Raw genomic sequence first — 21,934 nt, forward strand, 5'->3', positions numbered from 1 at the left:
GTAACTCATCAAACACGACGATTCGTGATGATGAAATAATGTAACTGTTTAAAGTATTTCATTAACTTTTTATTGACTTGCAATACTTGTTTCACCTTACACTGCATTCAGCAGGAGAGAATAGTTATTACTGATGAAAGTAGTGTTTATAAATCAATAAGGAATTATTGAAGTCTTTTAAGTTGCATTGTTTTGTTGACAAATGGTATTAATATTAAAAGACGGTAACAGATAGATAAACAGACCAAATCACCACCAAGAAACAAATATTATGGCAACTACTACTATTACAACTATCTGTTGATCGAAATATAAAATTACTATTTTTAAACGTGTATACGATTTCAATTAAAAAAAATTATTAGTAAAGTACCCACTTATTAAAATATTCAAAAAATGTAAGGCAAAACCTATAGCAACTGGAGCACTTTTTATATCGCCTAAGGTATATTTTTTCTACCGAAACAAGTAAAATATAAAAATGCAACGAAAACATATAAGAAGATGCAAAATGCACTCAATAACTAAAAAATATTTAAGAATTATCAATAATTTCTTTTGTGTGAATATTGCTATAGTTGCAATTATATATGTATAAATAATCATTTATCATTTAATCAAATTACAGACGTTGTTATCTAAATAAAAGAAAAATAATTTATGTAGCAACAGAGAAAAATTGACAAAAATATGAATTTGAAAAAAATTTAATATTATTTTGAATTTGGTATATTATACAATTGCATCTATCGCCATCTCTCTTTAATGAAGTAAACAAACGTTGCTGGTATGGGTTGGATTGAATTGGATCTCTTGATATCTGCCATCGAAAAGTTGTTGAAAAACAGTGAAATTGTTCCTCAGCGGAGATGATCTCTACTTTAAATTGTAAATTAAATTTCGCTAAATAATATGTAATTATTAGTTTATGTGAAAACTTTAATTGAAGGTTTTTAATTGTGGTGACATACTTGTACGTGCATTGTGTATAATGTGTTATGGCCGCTGTTATTTAATTGACATTAACTAGAATAAAATTGAAATAAATTTTTAACGGTATGCCAGTAATAAGTGGTCTTTAAAACAAAAATCAAAAGATAATAAAAATAAAGAAACTAAAATGGCTGAGCCAAAGCAGCCCAAATTTCCTAAGTAAGTAATAAATTAAATTGTTTTGAAGAGTACAAAATTTCGATTTTTATTTTAGAATAATGGTTTTTCGACCCACATGGGACGAATTTAAAGACTTCAATAATTATGTCCAATTTATGGAATCAAAAGGTGCCCATAAAGCTGGATTAGCAAAGGTATTGTTTTGGTTTGATGGTGTTTTGTTTTTAAAATTAAATAATTATAACCTAACTTTCCACCCCATTCGTATACGTGAAAGTGATATTATTTTACAATTTAGGTGATTCCTCCACCAGAATGGGTCCCTAGGAAGTCAGGATATAAAGTTGAAGATTTAAGTATAACCATACCAGCCCCAATTTGCCAAGTAGTGACAGGAAAACAAGGCTTATATCAGCAAATTAATATTCAGAAAAAAGCTATGACAGTAAAGCAGTATAGAGATTTAGCTAATTCTGAGAGGTACCAGACACCAAAGCACTTTGACTATGAAGATTTAGAGAGGAAATATTGGAAGAACATAACATACGTTGCACCAATTTATGGAGCTGATGTCTCTGGTAGTTTAACTGATACTAATGTTGATGTAAGTTTTGTAACTTGAATTTGGATGTAATTATGTGCTCCATTTATGTTTATGTTTACAAGGAGTGGAATATCAATCGTTTGGGGACAATTTTGGATTATGTTAATGAAGATTATGGAATATCTATTGAGGGAGTCAACACAGCTTATTTGTATTTTGGAATGTGGAAGACAACTTTTGCTTGGCATACTGAAGACATGGATTTGTATTCCATAAATTATCTGCACTTTGGAGCTCCCAAAACTTGGTAAATATGAATTAATTTATTGTCAAAAGAGTGATGTAATATTAACTAGAAGTGTGTAGGGCTGTTGCAAGAGATTAATAGTTTTTGTTTATACATTGTGGTATTTGATTACAGGTATGCTATACCTCCTGAGCATGGCAGAAGATTAGAAAGACTGGCAAATGGCTTTTTTCCTAGCAGTTATAAAACATGTCAGGCCTTCCTTAGACACAAAATGACACTAATTTCTCCACAAATTCTAAAGCAATATTCAATTCCATTCAATAAGGTTTGTATTTAAATTTTTACTTTTAAAATAAGTCAGTTTTTTCTTTAATTGTTGATTGTTATTTTTAGATTACTCAAGAAGCTGGTGAAATAATGATAACATTTCCATATGGATATCATGCTGGTAAGAAAATTATTAGGAAAATTTTACTACTTTCTTGAATTGATAATATTTGAAAAGAACAATGCAACTTTTTTATCATGATAAAATCCATAACAATTGGTTTTGTGCCGTTATGAATTGTTTTGTAAACGTGTTAGTAAAATTATTATGATTTATATATGCATGTGTCCTTGAATGTTATTGTGATAAAACCAATATCATCTCATTGTATGTTATCTGTTAATAATTTAATAAGATGTTATTTTGGCATCAGACTTGTTATTTCTTACTTATGAAGAAAATATTATTATAAATAAAGTGTTTATTAAAAATTTACCTTCTTGTTGTAGGTTTCAATCATGGCTTCAATTGTGCTGAGTCGACGAATTTCGCCTGTCCACGATGGGTCGAATATGGTAAAAGGGCCTCCCAGTGCACGTGTAGCAAGGATATGGTCAAAATTTCCATGGATACATTTGTTAAACGTTTTCAACCTGAGAGGTACAAAAATATTTTTTGTAAAACCAAAAATATACTATGAAGTTATATAATAGAGTAAATCAATTTTTCTAATATTTTCAGATATGATAAGTGGTTACAAGGACAGGATATTGGTCCACACCCAGAAGAACCTAACAAACAAGTGGCAGCTCCCCACCCGTTGCCTCAAGATATCCTATGTAACAAAAACAATCCGACCTTACCTGCCAGCTTCCTTCAAGCCAATTTCAAAAAAGGACGATTTAGGCAAAAAGCCAAAGCAATGGGATTTAGCGGACAGTAAGACATTTTTAAAACATTTAAGTTTGAACATATTTTACTAAAACCTTTTCATTGATAAGTATTTTGGTGCTCCATGACGACCTCAGTTTATAACTTTCTCAGCTCTTTTATTATATTTCTCGAAATTGCATCTTATAATAATTATCTTATTTCAATTAGTGACATCAGTTTGGAAGACTTCCCTGCTGAATTACAATTACAGCTGATGGAAGAAGACATGGATGCATCATCACCAACCGAACTCGCTCCTGATGAACAACAGTTAGAAGTTCTTGAAGATATTTGGCTTAAAGCTGGAGAGATTGGTAATTTTTAAAATTTGGTTCCTCCTTTTTAATAATTGCAGTATAATAATATATTTTAATGTATTATTTTAACAGTTTTATAATGTGTCTTTTTTTGTTAAAGATATTGAAGACGCCACTATTTTAGACGAAGGTTATAAGGTTACTAATAAGCGTAAAAAGAATCCGTGCAAAAAAAGGAAATCTGACGCCACATTACGTCCAAGAACTAAGAAGAAAGTTAAGGCAAAAGCAAATCCAGCTGAAGAAAGCATTAAAGAAATCACCAAAAGTGGACTGTATGCTCCATATAGTGGAAAAACGAAAAAGGTATTTTACAGTTAAAATATTAAAAGAAAATAAACGTAGATTAAAAACATCTATGTTAGCTTTAAGAATAGTTTTTATACTTTTCTTGTGATTGATAATAGGTATGTGGTAAGATTGTGGCGCCTTTGGATTTGTTAAAGAACGGGGTGGAGGAAGATAGCCAAAGTAGTTCAAACACCGACGAGTTGGTTCAAAGTCTCGTGGAAGAACGTTCGAACAAATTAAACATTAGGAACCAGGCGTCCGGTGACAATTTAGTACGTAGTCTTATTGAGAACGAGGAGAAAAAGCTAAAAGTTAAAAAGAAGAAGAAACATAAGCACAAGGACCACCACAGGAGAGAACATCACAAGTCGTGTCATAAAAAGAAGGGTGAGTGCCAAATTAGTTTTACTTTTTCTAAACGGTTCGTTTTTTTTTTAGCAATAGAAAATACTAATATTTTTGTTATTAAACTATCAACCTTTACATAATATATAAGTACATACAATTACATTACAACTACACAAAAAGGTTTTTGTCTTAATTCTTTTTTAGTTATAGAAATTATTTTTATTTGTTTTTCACTTAAGAATCTAGTAGCTTTTGTCTACGTAAATTAGAAACTAGTTGAAAGTCGCATTGTTTATGTAATTAACGGTATTATTTGTTTCAAGTAATTTTGTACCTTTTTCGGCATTTACTGTTGTAGGGTGTGTTTGTTAAATATTGTCTTAATATTATGGTTAAATTTGGTGAGTAAGCATTTATAATTGACATTAAAAACAACGGCATGCAGTCAAACTACATTTACGATATATTTTAGTATAAATTTAATATTTGATGGCAAAAATTTGTTCGAAATTATTTTATGATCAAATAGCATTTATTTTGTTAAGTATATACAATTGCCCAAATTAATTACTTATCGAAATTAACACCCAGAAAGGGGTATTAATTTCACTATTTGCTTACATCACGTTTCAAGTACGTTAAGTGTATGTACATACAAAAAGAATTTACGACGGACAGTCAATGGTTTTCGCGTAATGGGTGATACAAATGCTCGCAAAACGATATGTTCATTATTCTTGTTTTTTAGGCATTTAATAGTTAGGTTATAGTTTGAAAGGTTGCTCTGATTCAATTTCAAATTAAAATTAGATTATTTATTTTTCTTAGGTGGCAAGAGAAAGAAGATATCATCTGAGAACCCGCCGAAGAATAGATCGACTTCAGAAGATCCTTCTCAAGATACTGTCAGTCGCGTTATCGATGATATTATCCAGCGGGCCGCTCTTGAACACGAAGAGGTAATTCGTCAAGAGAGCGGGAACGACAGTCCCATCCATAATCCCACAGTTTCCAAATACGGTCCCTTCTCTCATTCCTCTGCATTGAAAAATCACGGCTTGGAGTGCAAAAATTTGGAAGAAAGTGAACAAAAACGATCTAAAACACTTAACAGTCTTTTAAAACAGCGCATCCAGAAGAGGGGTAAGCTTGAAGTGACTGCTAACACCAACCGAACCGAGCTCGAATCAAATTGGATTAAGTTTGATCCAAATCCAAAGCCTGCAATGAACGAACAAGCGAAAAGTTGTTACGAAACAGCATTCTTGTCATTTCTTGAGAACAAAACGAAGTTATCGATTAGAGATTATCAGAGGGATATTTTTGTGTTGAAACCAACTGAACGTGAAAACAAAACCGACCCGAATACAAAAAGTAAGTATACGAAACCCATCGAAAGTGGTGTTTCTTTGACTAAAAATAATGAAAATTCCGACAAACCTGATGATATAAACGAAGTTGCATTTAAAAAGGATAACTTTGTACAAGTTTCCAAAGGAAGAACCGAAAAAACAATCAAGGTTTCGCCTCCCAAAGATCCAAAATATTGTATTCTTCAATCCCTAAAAGATGACGAAATGAAAAAAGATAGCGAACACGAGAAAACAATTATAAAAGATAAACACGAAGAGCGTATACAAAACGTTGAACAGAATACAAATCAAAAACACGAATTACCTTCCGTTACACAGCAACCAATTATAAAAGAAGACAGAAGAAAGTCTCGTAAAAATAGTCACCCAAAAAATGTCAAAGATATTAAGTCCATAAGTGTCCAAGATGTGAATGGGTTCGCAGCTTCGATTACTTTTTCAAAAATGAACTCTAAAGTCCTGTCCAGTGACGGTAAACAATTTCACGAAATACAGGATATGCCTGTTTTGAGTATTCCAGAACCTGTAGAAGATCAGGAAATTTCAATGCCTCTTTTAGATCCGCAGTGCTCTCCTGTTATTACTTTCCCACAAGAAAATGTAACGGTAAACAATAATCCACAGTATCATTCAGTACAAACGAACCTTATGGAGTCCGCCAACTATCAAATCATTCCTCAACAACACCAAATTCTCGTTTACAATAATGTAGTGCAACCGGTTGAAATAGTGAACAGCCAATATGTTCAAGGCACTCAATTTGTTGCTAACAATCAGCCGATGATGTTCAGTCAAGAGATTCAGAGTCCACAAATAGTCTTACAAAAAATACAAAATGTAGAGAACAATCTGATCTTACAAGGAACAGGTCCTTTAATTCATATGACTCAAGTGAATGAACAAAGGCAGCAATTAATGTTTCACACGAATTCTCCACAAATTCTTCAACATGGTCAACAACAAATTTTATTGAAAGAGGTTGGAATGATTTCACAGCAACAATTTAATCAACAACCGTTTGCTGAACAAAGCATTAGTTTGGAAAATGGAAATTTTCGAAGTTCGCAAATAGGTCAAGTGGCAGCAAATTTTTTTGACAGTTCCTTAAAAGAGCAACAGCATCAGCAGGGAAAAGACAGTCGTGTTACAAAATCAAGAAAGTTAAATAACATTTGGGTCAAACCAGCCAAGTATTATCAGGTTAATACGTGTCATACAAAATATGACAGAGGTGATCGTTTTTATCCATTGACTGATAAACCCATAAAATTGGACCACGAAAAAGTCGACAAAAATAAAACTTTATTAAGATCTGCCAGTAGCACTACCAAAAAATGTACAAAAAAAGAAAAAGCCCGACAAAAGAGGAGAAGTTCTGCCAGACTATCTAATGACACTAATTCGTCTACTAACAGTTCAGGCGCTAACAAAGAAATGTACTACGACGACCTTGCAAATGTTGTTGAAGAAGTTGTTGAGACGTGTGATGAGTCTAGCGAGAATGGTGACAATACAACTAACCTATCTAATGACTCAGAAAACGTAACTTTACCCGATGAGAATTTAAAGTATATCGCGCAAGTGTATGAGGATGTCACAAAAAAATTGGAAATGAAATTGGAAAAACATAAGAAAGATTTGGAGAATAGTGTGGGTTTGGTAAACGAATCAGATGTTTTGAACGAAAACAGAGCCAATATACGAAAGAGGACCTTCAAGAAGGCAACTAAAGCTGTCCGAAACCTCTATAAAAATATTAAAAATAAAAAGCACCGACGCTCACCCAGAAATTTCAAAAAGAATAAGAAAAACTGCGAGAACACAATCGCATTTGTTACCAATCAAGCACTGAGTAAAAAAAGAAAGAAAGAGGTTAAAGAAGATTCAAAAGTCTGTGATATTGGTAAACCGAGCTCCATATCGGAAGCCACTTTCGAAGATTTTATTCAAAAAGTGAATATCCAAGTCTCAAATGTGACATACGCAGAAGTAGAACGATTGAGTATGTCGGATAATTGTAATAAAGACAATAGTGACGATTTTGTCGGTTCGTCGTATAATTTTCAGAAAAAAGTTAAGAAAATAATTAATATGAAAAATAGTTCAAAAAGAAAAAAATTTTTAGGTGACCGCAAAAAGTATTATAAACGAATGCTAAAAAGTAAATTGCATAACCTTGTCTCGTGCAATGCGAAAGAAATGCTATCTCCGAAACTGCTGCAAGAAGTTCAAGTTTTAACCCCTATAAAATTAAAAGTTAATCTTAGCGACGTTCTACTCAGTTTATCGCCAGATTCCAAGTCTATTCTTTTATCCAACAATTCTCTCACACTTCCACCTTCCTTTCTAGCCCAAAATGGTGTCACAACCGTAAAACCGTCACCATCTAAATCGAACATAATCGATCAACAAAAGGTATGCGAACCGACAAATTCAGATATGAAAATTGGCGTCGAAAAGGACACTGATATGTCCCCCGACATGCCTATTTTGTCGCCCAAAAATCCTATATCTCCCCAAAAGGTAAGGTGTAGTAATTGTAACTAATAAAGGCAGTGCTTTATTTATATTTTTAATTATTTAGCCTTCATACTCGGGAATACAAGAAAATGACCATATCTGGGCGAAGAAAGATGATGGTTGTTATCGACGAGCGAAAGTCATTTCAGTTAACAAATCTTACATGTATTCTGTGTATTTTCCTGAACACGATTTTATCATAGATGACATAATAAGCGACGACATTCCTAAGACCCATAGCATTATTAAAGTTGGCTCCGAAATAGACGTAAAAAGAGAAAATAAACTCGTGAAAGGGCAATATTTAGCCAAGAAAATAGTTCTCGTTTATAAGGTAAATGGGAAAAAAAGCAAATTTTTGTTGATTTTATGTATATTGAGACGAAGGTGAAACATAAATTTTTTACTTTAATTTTCAGGTAAAATTCGAAGATAATACAACCAAAGTGGTACCAAAAGAAAGTGTCATGTTGTTAACAGAGACGTTACCAAAACGTGTTGTTAAAGTACAGGTGAGTGTTGTTATTACTTCTTCGTTTTTGATATGATAACATGATAATCCAAAGTGACGTTTATTTAAATGTTTTCTTTTATAATCTAGATGGCTCAAAAGAAGAGACCTTCAAAACGAAAATGTAGCCACGGTGACGATTAACGAACGTATTATCCAGTATTTTTTGATTTTTTGGACTTAGTTATCCAAAGACTGATTAATAATCGTTTTCATTTTATTCATTTTCGAGTTATAGTTTCTATTGACGCCTGAAAGAATAGGGTGTTTTGACATTGACGGAATATTTCGTCATTTTTGTGTTATAGTAACACATGTTTGTATAGAGAGAGAGAGAGAGAAAGAGAACATAATGGAGCGAAAGAAATTGGAAGTATGTAGTCATGTTTCCAGTTGATTGAAACTACCAATTTACTAATAATTGTAGTAACTGTAGGTATCTTATTGTTTTTAATATTCTTTCCAGAAATTTTGAACACTTTATTTTCATTTTCTTTATGGCGTCATCGCTAGTACAAGTCCAGTGTGATTTTACTTTTTTTTTGAGCTGTGTTAGTGAAATGATAAGATAGTAGGTAGCTATAAGACAAAAGTTTTATATACATAAAAAAAGTAGTACACATAACTTTTTTTTAAATTCAAGCAAAAATTCCTTGTGATTTTTTTTCATTCATGACTGGAATAATCATAGTTTCTTTTTTAACTACTGCTTGATTATCAAATAAAAAAGATAACTTCTGATCTTTTTAACGTCTAATCGTAACATTTTCAAGTCATTTTGCTTTCAAAAAACCCAAACAAATTGTTATAGGAGTTTGTTATTATTAATACAATTTTGTAAATAAAATCCAAGTGATTTTCAGGTACATAAAAAACATAAGTATATAGGTATATAATTAATAAAAAAAAGAAATGAAGAAAAAGTGCATAGAAGTCATGCACTTTGCACGCTTGTAGTATTTAATTAAGAAAGTGTCAGTCACATTGTCTTGTTTGAAAAGTTTAGTTTAATTAATGTTCGAACTGAATAATGATATTTGTTAGTTATTTGTCTAATAATAAATATCGAGAACGATGTAAGAAAAGTATTTGCTTATAAATAATAAATTTAACGGTGTGTCATTTCAATTGGAAGTTCTGCAGATATTTATTTGTGTGTACATATAAAAATATTCTTTTTTAATACGTATTAAAAAGAAGTTTTTTCAATTCTTATTTAAAAATTATATACTTAGTAAAAATGATGTTTATTAAATGTAATTAGAAGATTACAATTCAGTAAAACGTAATTTCATAAAATCAGTGTTTTAGTTGCATACTTAATAATTTTACTTACTATTAGTAAATCTTAAGGGATCAGTACAATATACAAGAGTAATTGGGAAATGCCATGATGAATTTATTCAATGTTTTGGATTATTCTCAACATATAACCACACTTGCACCTTTCGTTTACGACTATAAGTACACGATACCTGCGAAATGCTCGTCTGCAAAAATTGATAAATTCACGAAAATGATATATACTTAGTCACCCATGCGTGAGCCGTGTGGCCAGTCGGCCCGCATCATTTTTGATGAATGGAGAATGCCGAGACCTTTAGTTTGATATATGGTATACATATGTAGCTTATAAGAAATGCAGTCTGAGGTAAACACTACATTTGAATAAACTATTTAAGTATACGATGTTTTTTCTGATTCACCATGTATACTTTTTTAATTAAGAGGTAATATGAAAGAGGCATTTTCTGAACTTCAAACTACCATATAATGTGTAAAAGTGACCACAACTTCCTTTTAAAAACAACAAATCGTGGTTTTTATATTGATTTATTACTTATTACAATTTTAAATATTTTCCACACTTCAATTATAATAAAACAAAAAGAATTAACAACAATACATCTACTTTTGAAGCACCTACTTGGTTCGAAGATATACCATGTTATTGTTATATTATTTATTAAGGATCGTTATACTTTTTTGTGCTATATTATTTATAATGGTAATTATGTAACGACAATGCTTGTTGCTTGCTCGTTTTAAATCGTTTTACCATTCAAGCATTTATTGATAAAACTACAAACGCTATTTACGTACTCTTCTCGATGGCAAGAGTAGTGTTTAACGTGAGGACTCTTTTCAAAACACAGAGTGCTTACCTCTACACCCTTGTTTTTACGATATTCAGCAAAATATTCTATATCCTAAAATAGTATAAATAATTAATCTTGGATGTAAAAGCTACAAACAATTAAAAGGAGATGAAGCTACCGCATAAATAAGATAGACTACATTATACATATAGCTTGTCTATCAGGAATTGCAAACAATATTAGAAAGGGAACGATTAGAGGGTGCGGAACGGAATATTTGAATGAAAATAAATAAAGGGCGAAGATAAGCTACCTCATATGGAATCAAATTGTCAGCTTTCGAATAAATGAAGTGTTGGGGCCACATATTTTTTTCTTGTAACAAATTTTCCCATAAATGGGACTGGTATGTGTCGGAAGGGAATATCCAATTTTTACAAACCTGCAACCAATTGTACAGGGACAGTGAACCGTTATAACTTTTATCCAGTGAGAGCCATACCTCATACATCCATATTACGGATAAAAACATGGTCATAAACACAGAAATTGAAAAATTGTAAAATATATTTCCTCCCAAAATAGCGGATATTGCTTTGTAAAGGCTCAGAATTCGTCTCTTGCCAGGAGCCGAATCAAAAATTACACCTTTTATCTAAAAAATATTGTAGGTAATATGTATGTTAACTACCAAATAATACGTTTTATTGTGCTCCAGATTGTTTCATTTGTGAGATACATTTTCTACAATAATTTCTCCTAATTCTCACCTGGATTTGTTGTGTACTCTTTTCTGACGCAAGCGAAAAATTGTGATATAAAAAGGCACCCCCATTCGAAAAACAATGTACAATCACTGGATGGCTTTCAAAGTTTAAATCGAGCAATAATTTTAATATTTTGTCTGCAATTGCTATCATACGATACCTTTTCCAAAACAGGCATTTTATTGGCGCAGTGTACCTTATCGTTATTAAACTAAAACAGCACTAGCAATACAACTAAGTATAAAATTTATTTTGTACCTACTTAAATAGAGAAACAAGATATTATAGCAAAAATCATTAATAAAATTTATATACATAAGTCGATACTCCACTTTCAGAGGTTTAATTATTTTTAGTTTATTAAACGTAACAGACTTATCCACAATTTTGATAGGTAGCTATAAGACAAAAGTTTTATATACATAAAAAAAGTAGTACACATAACTTTTTTTTAAATTCAAGCAAAAATTCCTNATTAAACGTAACAGACTTATCCACAATTTTGATAAATAAAATAACGCAAGTTCGAATATATGACTCTCTTTGGATAAGTTGTAATTAAACTTTTATTTAATTAAAAAATAATAAACGAGCATAAAGCACTAGATCGTTTATACGCAAGATTGAACCGATTATTTTTTGACAATTATTCAAAATAGGCTTGGTAATGCGAAATTGATGCAGGACCCCACAGTCTACCACTCACCCCTTTTCTTCGTATATCTGTGAATATTTGGACAGGTACTTATCTTCACAGCCAGCCCATCCGAACAAGAGGATAACAGGAATCTTATCCTCGTCAACAACAAATACAAAATCGCTGTCATTGTTATGTTGATTATAATTAAAATTTGGATTCGGAAATTTTATGTAGTACTCCAAATTGTCCGGATCGGCCATGATTTGGCGTTGCGCTAGCGCAGTAATGACCGTTTGTAGTTCAAAAATACAGGGAGGGGGGGTGTAATCAATTCATGGACGTAGTATTGACTGGACACCACTACAGTGGTTGTTTTTGAAACTTTTGCAATTAATATAACATGAACCCGAATGTTTTTTGATGTGATGACCTACTTTTGGGTGTGCTGATTTTATGAGAACAGGAAACTTTGTAACATCCACTTTTAGGGGATAAATGCAATATCACTTATTATTACGCTATTGATTTAATGGTTCACTCATAAAATGTGTTAACATGCGTCACTTCGTCACCCCTTTTTTCATTTTAAACGGACTATGAACATTGTTCTATCGATTTCAATAATATAAGTCAGAAATCACATTTTGGAACATTCTCATTCATATTCACGCTGAACAATCACAGAAAATACACAATGACAAGTAGTGAAAATTGTGAATCATTTGTATGCCATCGAAAATATTCTTCTAATTATAGAGATTGTACGCTATGCCATACATTTTACCGACATAATTAACAATACTTTTAGCATCGTCACTGTTTTTTTTTTTGTTGCTAGGAGTTCAACTTCAGTACATAGTTACCTACATGCTTTCTCCAAGGCTAGTGTTCATTCTTATTACAATTTACATTTTCAGTTATATTTAACTATGTAGTTAATGGAAAATCATTAGTCCTGAGTAATTTTCTGATTTGGATTCAACGAACAGGGTGAACTAAGAAAATGATTTATGAAGTTTTCAGGAAACGAAAAAAAATTATTTGACTTTTACTGTCTTATTGAACAGTACATAAGATCGGTAGTTTTTTGCAAAAAAACGATCAAAAAATCAAACTCAGTGTATGATGGCGAATACGAAGTTCATGACAACATTTGAGACATATGGAGATATCTTTAAAAAGTTTGCTTTGGATAAGATTTGGTAACTGCGTCAAAACTTCTCATTGAGTAAAATTTCTGAGCAATCAATATTACTGATTACTCATCACAAACTAAATCAGTAACTCTATTGAGTTTACTTTATCTGCATTTAGAGGAGTCATTCAAAAAGAACAAGAAGGAAGAATTGTCCGAAAATGGAAACAATAAATTGATTGGCTTTACTTTTAATTACCATATGAAATGTTTGTGTTTGTTTTAAAATATAACAGGATTTTTGTTGCGACCTCAAACTTCTGCGAAGGTAAACATTGTTATATGGAAAAATTGATCTTTACTTCCGGCAAAATTTCAACTTCTGCGTCAAATAGCGATGATATCATTCATCTGAGTAAGTGGAACTTACGACCTATCCTAGACCCTCTGGAAATCCTTCAAAGCCAAAGGAGACAGTAGTATCGGAGCTCGTTAAAATTTAGTTCGTTGTTTGTGAGTCTTTTGTTGTAGTTTTCTTGTTGGGGATCTCACACTTCTCCTTCTCACTTAATATTTTCTCTCTCTGTCCTTTTTCTGATAAACTGTTTTCATCGTTGTGCTTGTTGGACGCATGATCGTGTGACGACCAAGGCGGCACAGTTGCGTTGGTTGCAAAACGTGGTGAAACGGTTTCATACTCGATCCATTTCAATATTTAATTTTGACTTATTTTAAAGAATATTTAATAGTAAACGGGAACTCAGTTCGTTCAAGTCGAAAGTTGCGCTCCAACTTTTGTGGCAATATCAATAAATCGTGAACGAACTTCATCTCAAGTGTGACTAAATACAATAATAAAATTATCTGTAGACATGGCTACTATTCACATTAAGGATAAGGTATGTTTCCGTTGTTTTTTTCTGGCCTTTTTATTCATTAATATTTTTTGATTTGTAACGATTCGTATTGTTATATTTGTGACTTTGTTCGTTTAAATTTTTGCTTCAATTCGGAAAATGCGTTCATGTTTTCGGTAATTATATTGGATGAACTTTTAAATAACGCTTGTCCCACTTTATAGTCTCCGATTGGATACGTATTCACGTGTGTATGCAATATAGTAGTATCTGTTAAAAGTGATGACGTAATTGACTGGATAAATATGTATATTGTAATTTTACGACTTGCTCAATTAAAATAATAATTATTGTAATACCTGTAGAAAAAATAAGTAATGGTTTAGCAGTCGTAAAAACTGTCTTGGCATCAGTTCACCTGCCATAATTTGTATTACCGAATGAGGGTCCGCACATGTATGTGTGTGTGGGGCGGTAAATGTATGCACCTATAACGGTTTTTAATGTACGTCCACATTCCATTGATCAGGAATCGGCACATTGATAGTACTACTAGAAATGTATTAAAAAAAAATCACCTTGATTTTATCTAGCCTTTGTTGACGTTCACAAACATGATAAAGCATTTTTAAAGTTGATAAACTAATACATTTTTGGTACGATAAGTTGTAATTGCTATATAATTATATTTAAATTGCGCAAAAGTTTATCGGCTGCCTTTTGGAAAAACGTAATAACTTCTATTAAGCGATCAAAAAGATCGATAATAATTAATAAGTAGATATGCATGTACTTAATGATTATATGGGGGATGTTTTTGTTCGATAAAAGATGGAAAGTACTTCATACCTGTATTTGTAATAGAATGGGTTCGTTTAAAATTGTTTTGCTTGTGTTTATGGCGCCAATAAGATCCTATTTAAGGAGTGTATGAAATTCGTGGAAATGTGTAGTGCATCAGATAGAAGATAGGTGACGTCACGTTTGAATTTCCAACTAACATGCAATCATACACTGGGCGGAAAACGGATTATTAAAGATTATTAAAACCAGAATAAATAATAGCGATGCACACGTTTGATTAATGCCAATCACGTTCTGTTACGTATGAAGGTATACTAAATGCAATTCATTATTGCACCCATAATGTAATTAGCGCTAATAAATCGGATATTACCTACCTATATTAGTACCTAATCATCTATTTATGATTATCTGTTCTTTTGAGTACAGCATACTCAACTAAAAGTAATTTTATTGTATTCCATCCAAGGTTTTTCATACGGGGCACTTCAAAAAGTAATAATTGACGATTATTACGAGTGTCGGCTTTTTTAAGTATTATCTAAATGCCTTTTTGTTTAAAAGAGGTTAAGGAAGTCTTAAAGATCCTTCCAAGAAGTTGAGTTGTCCTGAAGTAGCCTCTTCTTTGCTATTTCCACCCTTATAAAATATTATCGTATGCTTTGACCATTCTAAGAATTCCTACCCTTTACATTCGTTATTTTTGTAAATTATTTTTCGTTTTTGAACTCAACAAAAAATTACCATTTTGATTGTAAAGTGTAGTTTCGGTTAGGAATATCCTTTTACTTTCTAACAAAACACATTTTTCGTGTAATTAAAACTTTAAACGTTCAATTAATATATACAACATAATCAAGGTTTCTGTGTGGTTCAGTAAATATTACGAAATTTACGTACAGCAAATAGGAAGGAGACGTTACACTCGTTGCGGTCGCAAACGCAAATAAAATAATAATAATCAGTGCTTGTGGCATTATTATTTGTCGACATAAAATTTTAATTGTCATCCTTTCAAAGATTACAAGCGATTAGCTTGAATAAGCTTTCAGTTATTACCATTAATTAACTTCGCATTTGAATGCTTAACAGAGCGTTCGAAATTAATATAGCACAAAAGATACAATAAAATATGTGAACGAAGTCCTGCTAGGATCGTATTGTGCTTTGTAAAAGAATAAAATATATTTTCTTTATTACAGGATGATTTTAATTCAAAATTGGCCGATGCCGGGGACCAACTGGTTGTGGTCGATTTCTACGCCGATTGGTGCGGACCATGCAAAATGATTGCACCAAAATTGGAAGAATTGGCAAAGGAATTTGCCAACAGTATAGTTGTCCTTAAGGTTAGTATGATAAGTATGAAACTGGAAGTTTTATTGTACACCCCCGTTCGTCAGGTGGCTGGGGTAAATTCACAAGTAAAATATACATATTTTTTGAAATCCCTCCAAGGGTTAATAATAAACGTCACCTAAATTGTAGTATTTTTAATTTCTTTTTCGTTTCTATTTCAGGTCAGTGTAGATGAATGCGAAGAACTTACTGTCGAGTACAACATTTCGTCAATGCCTACCTTCCTCTTCATCAAAAACAAAGAAGTTTTGTCACAGTTCAGTGGCGCCAACTACGATAAACTTAGGGCAGCAATTCTAGAGCATAAATAAAAAAAATTGTCTTCGATCGCGCATAAAATCTTATTTAATTTTTGAAAATGTTCATTGTACCCAAACAATAATAAAAAAAAACAAATAAATAAAACAAAAAACTATTACCAACAATGTACGAATACAATTTCTTTTTGGTTTTAAATAAAATAATATATTCGCCTTTCTAATACTGCGGACGAGTGCCGACGACAAAAAAAATCACTGTAGGTATAAGCTTTCTGTGTACAAAAAAGCAATGTTAAAAAAAAGCGGAAGTTGTATTAAATATGTACTTAGAACTTTTTCGTAATATCTGTTTTTTTTCTAGAGTACTTATAAAGTGAAAGTTTGCACGTTACGGTCATTATATACATATATTCATAAATAATTATATTACAATAATAAACTATTGCTGTTTATACTTGTAATAGTTTATTATTGTCATATATTCATAAATAATTATATTACAATAATAAACTATTGCTGTTTATACTTTGGTTTCATTACGTATATTATAATAATTTCCTACCCAAAAATCTCCTACGCTCAAGGACTTCCCCGACCGGATTTTACAACGCATACGTAGTAGGTATCGGTAATAAAACATATTTAACACGGGAATAGGGATTTTATTCGTTTTATCAACTTCCTAATTAATCATTTATCGGCTTAATGTATTCTAAAATTAAACTGGCGAATGATTAATTAGAGATACTCTGAATTCTTGTGAATGGTGTATTGTATATGATTCATTATCAACCTTGACTAAATGTAAGAGGATGAGAATGACATTGTCTGGCAATAGTAATCAAAATTCCAGAATTCATCTACCATTTAATTCTTCCATTAAAAAGGATTTAATTTTTGGATTTCGCGTAGGGGTTCATAGAATGAAATAAAAAATGACAGGAACAATTATGAGTTTTGACAGTATAATATTTAATTCAAAATCAAAGTATTTGTTAATTATTTTTTGTTCTTTTATTAAGTAATTATCATGGACGAAATTTTTTCGTGAACAAGACTGGTCTTGAAAGTATATTATTGTGTTGGTTGTACTGATTACATACAATGCAGAGTTATAAGAAGTAAGTACCTAGATGTATGCAGCTTAAAACAATATACAAAATGGTAAAAGATATAAAGCGGGTCATTTTTAAGAACCTAACCAACTGGGTCACCACCTGTCTAAATCTCCTTTGAACCCTTTCCTTTAATCTATTTTTAAATGCCGCGCGCAGCAGGAAACAACTGATTGATATTGACGAGATTTGAAAATTTCGATTAAAATTTCCGCAAAGAATGCTTAGAAATGACCGCGATTGATTTCTGACATACAGTTTAGACAGTTCTTTTTCAACAGAAAATTAAAAGACTGCTGCTGCTTTTGCTTTTTTAACACACGTCCCAGTGAGTCTACTCTTATATTACCATCTGACATAAAGGTTAACCATATTTGTCGCTCTTTTACCTGTTGTAAGAAGATGGCGGTGATATACATTAAAAACAAGGTACCTACTGACAATATTTTTTACAAATAATGCCTATTTTAGTGATACATAAAACTACTGATAGTGACGACAGATATTATAGTCGTTACCTCTACAAAACAGTAGTATTGATAGTAGGTAATAATCTTGTAAGGGTAGTTTTTTTATTTCTGAAAATTGTAAAAAAAAATTGTGCAATTTATTAGTTTTATTTCAAGAATGATTTTGCTTTCTGCATTTTCGAATTTGACATTTGTTGAAAAGTACAAATCTGCTTCAGATCTGACTTTTTTCGAATTCGTTTTTATCTTCTTACTATTGATAATATTATCTACAAAACCGATAAATTGTTTTAAACAGTGTAGATTTGTTACTTAAAAGTTTAAAAAATCGTTTAAAAACAATTTTGACTTCAAACTCCTGTTTTATAATAGGTACCGAAAAATGGTACCTACTCATTCGTCTTTCAGATCCATATTGTATTGATTATTGATTCTACAGTCATCAAATTCGTTACAGATTTGAAATCTACATTTATAAATTTAGATACTAATTTTGTATTTTCCTATTTTGTTTGTCACTATTTTTGGTAGCTACTTATACTATACTTAAATGAAGGCATTGGCACGAATTCCTTGCATTATTATGATGAGAAATGAAAATAATCAGAAACGTTCATCTAATTTTCAATCTATTTATGAATTCGCTAAACTAGAACTATGTACGTAACGGATTTGATATACTTTCACAACACCGAAGTAACCTTCACAAGTTCAACAATAAAATTCCACAACGCAAGAATAATATAATAGCGGGTTTTCTGGCGTAGGTAAATCGTGAAAGTTATTGTCCCAAATATTTTTAAATTGTCAATCGTTATCACGATCGAATTTTTTATTTTCAATCAGAATTAATAATCGATTTGGTAGTGGGCATTTTTGGAAAATATAATTATAAAATTTCATCCTCAAAAAGCATTGATGTGTATTATAGTTGCAATATATTGTTTAAAAAAAAGTTTCTGGTTAATATTGATATTTATAAATGTGCCATTTTTGTATCATAACAAAAAAAAATGTAGGGAAATTTTTAATACTTTAACTATATAATTTCAAATCAGAAAATAATGTCTGGAATTATAAGAGAAACAGTATTATCACGCAATCATTGTAATATGTTGTTATCGTAGAAATGATAAGGACTGATATCAACTTTGTTGTTGATGAAAAGTATGCAATAAAATGAAGTAAGATTTAATTATGGATAAAAAATGACGGTTTAAAAAATAATAATTATAAGCACCACCTTATTAATCTTTCTTTGTAAAGATAAATTCAAGGAAAAATTCGAAAAATAGATTAGAAAAATAATATTTTCAGGAACTTGAATTCTACACGAACTTCTTTTACTTTACTTTTGTCTATTGTATAATTGTAAAAATTGCTATTACAATAATACAAATGTTGTTTTGGGTAATTATTTAGGAAGACTTTGATTCGAAATTAGCTGATGCTGGAGATCAGTTAGTGGTTGTTGATTTCTTTGCTAATTGGTGTGGACCATGCAAAGTTATTGCACCAAAACTGGAAGATTTAGCGAAAGAGTTCGCTAACTGCCTGCTCATTTTAAAGGTAATAATTTTTACAGGGAATGTAAGGATCTAATATTTTGCTAATTCTGTACATTTTTAGGTTGACGTGGACGAATGTGAAGATCTGGCGACGGAATATAACGTGTGTGCAATGCCGACATTTCTTTTTATAAAAAATAAGCACGTCGTGGCACAATTTAGCGGTGCTAACTATGAAAAACTTAGAGATACTATAGTAAATAATCAGTAATCGTTTGTTTTTTACACTACTTTGTTTCTGTGACATTCCATTCTTGTTATTAATTGTTCAAGAATCGTTTATTTTTTGGATAGAATAAATTATTTGCGATAAAAAGATTTTATTGAAAATGCTAAACATCCATTTGCTTTATCAAAATGGCAACAAAATGGTTGTCAGTGTTACTCTTTTTTTTCATTAGTTGATGTGGTAATTTTCATAAAACCGTGTAATTGTGATGCTTTGGTTTGGTGTTTATAAGAATGCCTTATGGTTTATAGAGTTATTAGATTACTTTCAGTACCTAGGTACTCTAATATTCATAATTGTGAAATTAACCTAAAATAGTCATGTAGGAAACAATAAAAATTTATAAAATTTTTGGTTTTACAACAAGGTTAAGATCCCTTTAGTACATTATTTTAACTGCACTTTCATGTAATTCAAAATTTACCCTTTTAAAAGTTATACATACAAATAAAATATCACCTATCTACCCCTCCTTGAAATAGAATAGAAGAATACCTATACTATATAAAAAAACTTAAGTACCTTGAGTATCATTTTTCTTCAAACATAACACCAACTTAACTGTAAATGTATGTAATTATCATCACAAAAGTTTAATAAATAACGCACTACACTAAAATCGACAATCGCACTTTCTATAACTGTTATAATTTTTTAAAAGTATTACCAATGTAAGATTTTTTAACTTTGAATAATTTCCATAAACTCTAAAACGCATAGTTCCTAAAACCATACCCTTCAACATAACATATTACACTTATTTTTTATAAAAGTAGTCTGTTTAGCAGTAAATCCAACGCTATTTTGTAAAATTAAAACAAAAATAACTCACACAGGATCTACAAATAGAACATTTAAACGTTTTATTCTAACACAATTTGAAATGGTAAGTTAATCCATACCTATATTTTTAAATGTTGGTGCCACTTTTAAAAAGCTCACAGGTGGTTGCTTCCATGTCGTTACAATTCGCCTTGTTTGAACAGTGTAAATATGTGTAATATTCAGTATAATTTAAATCCTTATATTGTAATATTTTAATTAATTTGTGTACAGTAGTTCTGTTAATTTATTTTAATAAATGTGAGGACGTAGGAAGCCAATTGGTAAGTTATTTACTTTTCCTGGTACTAAGTACTTAGTGATGGTAGTGGGTAGTGTATATAATAATTATATTTGTAAATGAAAAGGTTTATAATTAATTTTATGATAATTCTTTATATTTAATGTGATTGATATCATAAATTGCAATATTTACAGCTATATAGATTAATGTCAGGTTAGGTCTTGCACTTGTCGATCCAAGAAGAGGTTCTGTAGATAGAACTAGTGAAAAAGTTCTTGCTAATTTTTACAGATATATTTTTCCAATTCTTACAGCTAGTATAGTTCCAAATTTACATAAGTATTAACATTAATAGAATTGCAAAATATATAAAAAAAAATAAAACAAAAACAAAAATAGTGACTGGCTGAGAAAATCTGCTACAGTTTTTTCTAACATACACACATTTTTGTGCTTATATATTTGATCACAAATCAGACTACAAAAATATTACTACTTCCTAAAAATTAATGAAAAACAATTCAAACTAGATAAATTTACAACAAAATAAGAGAGTAAATTCAGTACCTCATAATAAATGTTTTAAAAATATAAAAAAGAGAACTAATAAAAACAATTAAGAAAAGTATAGTATTTTACAGGTAATTTATATAAAGAAAACATACAGTTTGAAATTTTACCACCCTAGTTAGGCGATTCGTACAGACTAATACAAATAATGTAGAGACTGCATCATAATATTTATAAAGCTGTATAAATATACTCCTAAAAATTTGAACTGTACAGGGTAGGTATGTATTATAATAAGGAATGTAATATATTTTGGGAGAAAAATAAGAGAATAAAGCAGGAAAGAAACAGTAAAAGTTGGGAAAGCAATTGACAAAAAGTAGTTATAAGAGAATTCTAAGTCAGGGGTTGTTCTTTCTTTAATTATTTCATTATATAATAAATCTTTTTTCTCTTTTCTTCTCCCTTGAACTAGTACATTTTCTACAGCTAACAATAATTCTACAAATTACCACATGAATATTGACACGTTATACTTGCTAAAGTTGTACAGAAAAAATTACTACACAGTAATTACTTAATATTTA

At 30.8% G+C, this 21,934-nt stretch overlaps 4 protein-coding genes across 7 annotated transcripts; 3 read left to right on the forward strand and 1 right to left on the reverse strand.

Moving 5' to 3' along the window:
* Positions 1-752: 752 nt before the first annotated feature.
* On the forward strand, positions 753-9,602 carry LOC108744991. Of its 2 annotated transcripts, XM_018481002.1 has the most exons (16): positions 753-888; positions 950-1,152; positions 1,208-1,307; positions 1,412-1,717; positions 1,780-1,964; positions 2,079-2,232; positions 2,301-2,355; positions 2,685-2,835; positions 2,917-3,114; positions 3,277-3,422; positions 3,526-3,731; positions 3,833-4,103; positions 4,893-7,960; positions 8,022-8,291; positions 8,377-8,469; positions 8,559-9,602. In XM_018481002.1, the coding sequence occupies exons 2-16, from the start codon at positions 1,121-1,123 to the stop codon at positions 8,610-8,612; spliced, it is 5,289 nt and encodes a 1,762-aa protein (XP_018336504.1). In that variant the 5' UTR covers positions 753-888; positions 950-1,120; the 3' UTR covers positions 8,613-9,602. The 2 variants fall into 2 exon arrangements, with proteins under 2 accessions (XP_018336504.1, XP_018336496.1); XM_018480994.1 differs by having other exon boundaries at positions 753-1,152.
* A 96-nt stretch (positions 9,603-9,698) lies between these two features.
* On the reverse strand, positions 9,699-12,700 carry LOC108745027 (transmembrane protein 53). 2 transcript variants are annotated; one of them, XM_018481051.2, is made up of 5 exons: positions 12,041-12,675; positions 11,338-11,545; positions 11,070-11,222; positions 10,881-11,009; positions 9,699-10,678 (listed from the first exon to the last, which is right to left on the reverse strand). In XM_018481051.2, the coding sequence occupies exons 1-5, from the start codon at positions 12,232-12,234 to the stop codon at positions 10,514-10,516; spliced, it is 849 nt and encodes a 282-aa protein (XP_018336553.1). In that variant the 5' UTR covers positions 12,235-12,675; the 3' UTR covers positions 9,699-10,513. The 2 variants fall into 2 exon arrangements, with proteins under 2 accessions (XP_018336553.1, XP_018336563.1); XM_018481061.2 differs by lacking the exon at positions 10,881-11,009 and having other exon boundaries at positions 11,010-11,222; positions 12,041-12,700.
* A 1,008-nt stretch (positions 12,701-13,708) lies between these two features.
* On the forward strand, positions 13,709-16,724 carry LOC108745049 (thioredoxin-2). Its single transcript, XM_018481095.2, has 3 exons — positions 13,709-14,008; positions 15,973-16,119; positions 16,291-16,724. Exons 1-3 carry the CDS (start codon positions 13,982-13,984, stop codon positions 16,438-16,440), a joined length of 324 nt encoding a protein of 107 aa, XP_018336597.1. The 5' UTR covers positions 13,709-13,981; the 3' UTR covers positions 16,441-16,724.
* Positions 16,725-17,342: 618 nt separating this feature from the next.
* Positions 17,343-19,858, forward strand: LOC108745037 (thioredoxin-2-like). 2 transcript variants are annotated; one of them, XM_018481074.1, is made up of 4 exons: positions 17,343-17,510; positions 17,786-17,933; positions 19,397-19,543; positions 19,604-19,858. In XM_018481074.1, exons 1-4 carry the CDS (start codon positions 17,494-17,496, stop codon positions 19,751-19,753), a joined length of 462 nt encoding a protein of 153 aa, XP_018336576.1. In that variant the 5' UTR covers positions 17,343-17,493; the 3' UTR covers positions 19,754-19,858. The 2 variants fall into 2 exon arrangements, with proteins under 2 accessions (XP_018336576.1, XP_018336584.1); XM_018481082.1 differs by lacking the exon at positions 17,343-17,510 and having other exon boundaries at positions 17,570-17,933.
* Positions 19,859-21,934: the final 2,076 nt, after the last annotated feature.

The sequence above is a fragment of the Agrilus planipennis genome, unplaced genomic scaffold (genome assembly GCF_000699045.2).
Source record: "Agrilus planipennis isolate EAB-ADULT unplaced genomic scaffold, Apla_2.0 scaffold6, whole genome shotgun sequence".
Lineage (NCBI taxonomy): Eukaryota > Metazoa > Arthropoda > Insecta > Coleoptera > Buprestidae > Agrilus > Agrilus planipennis.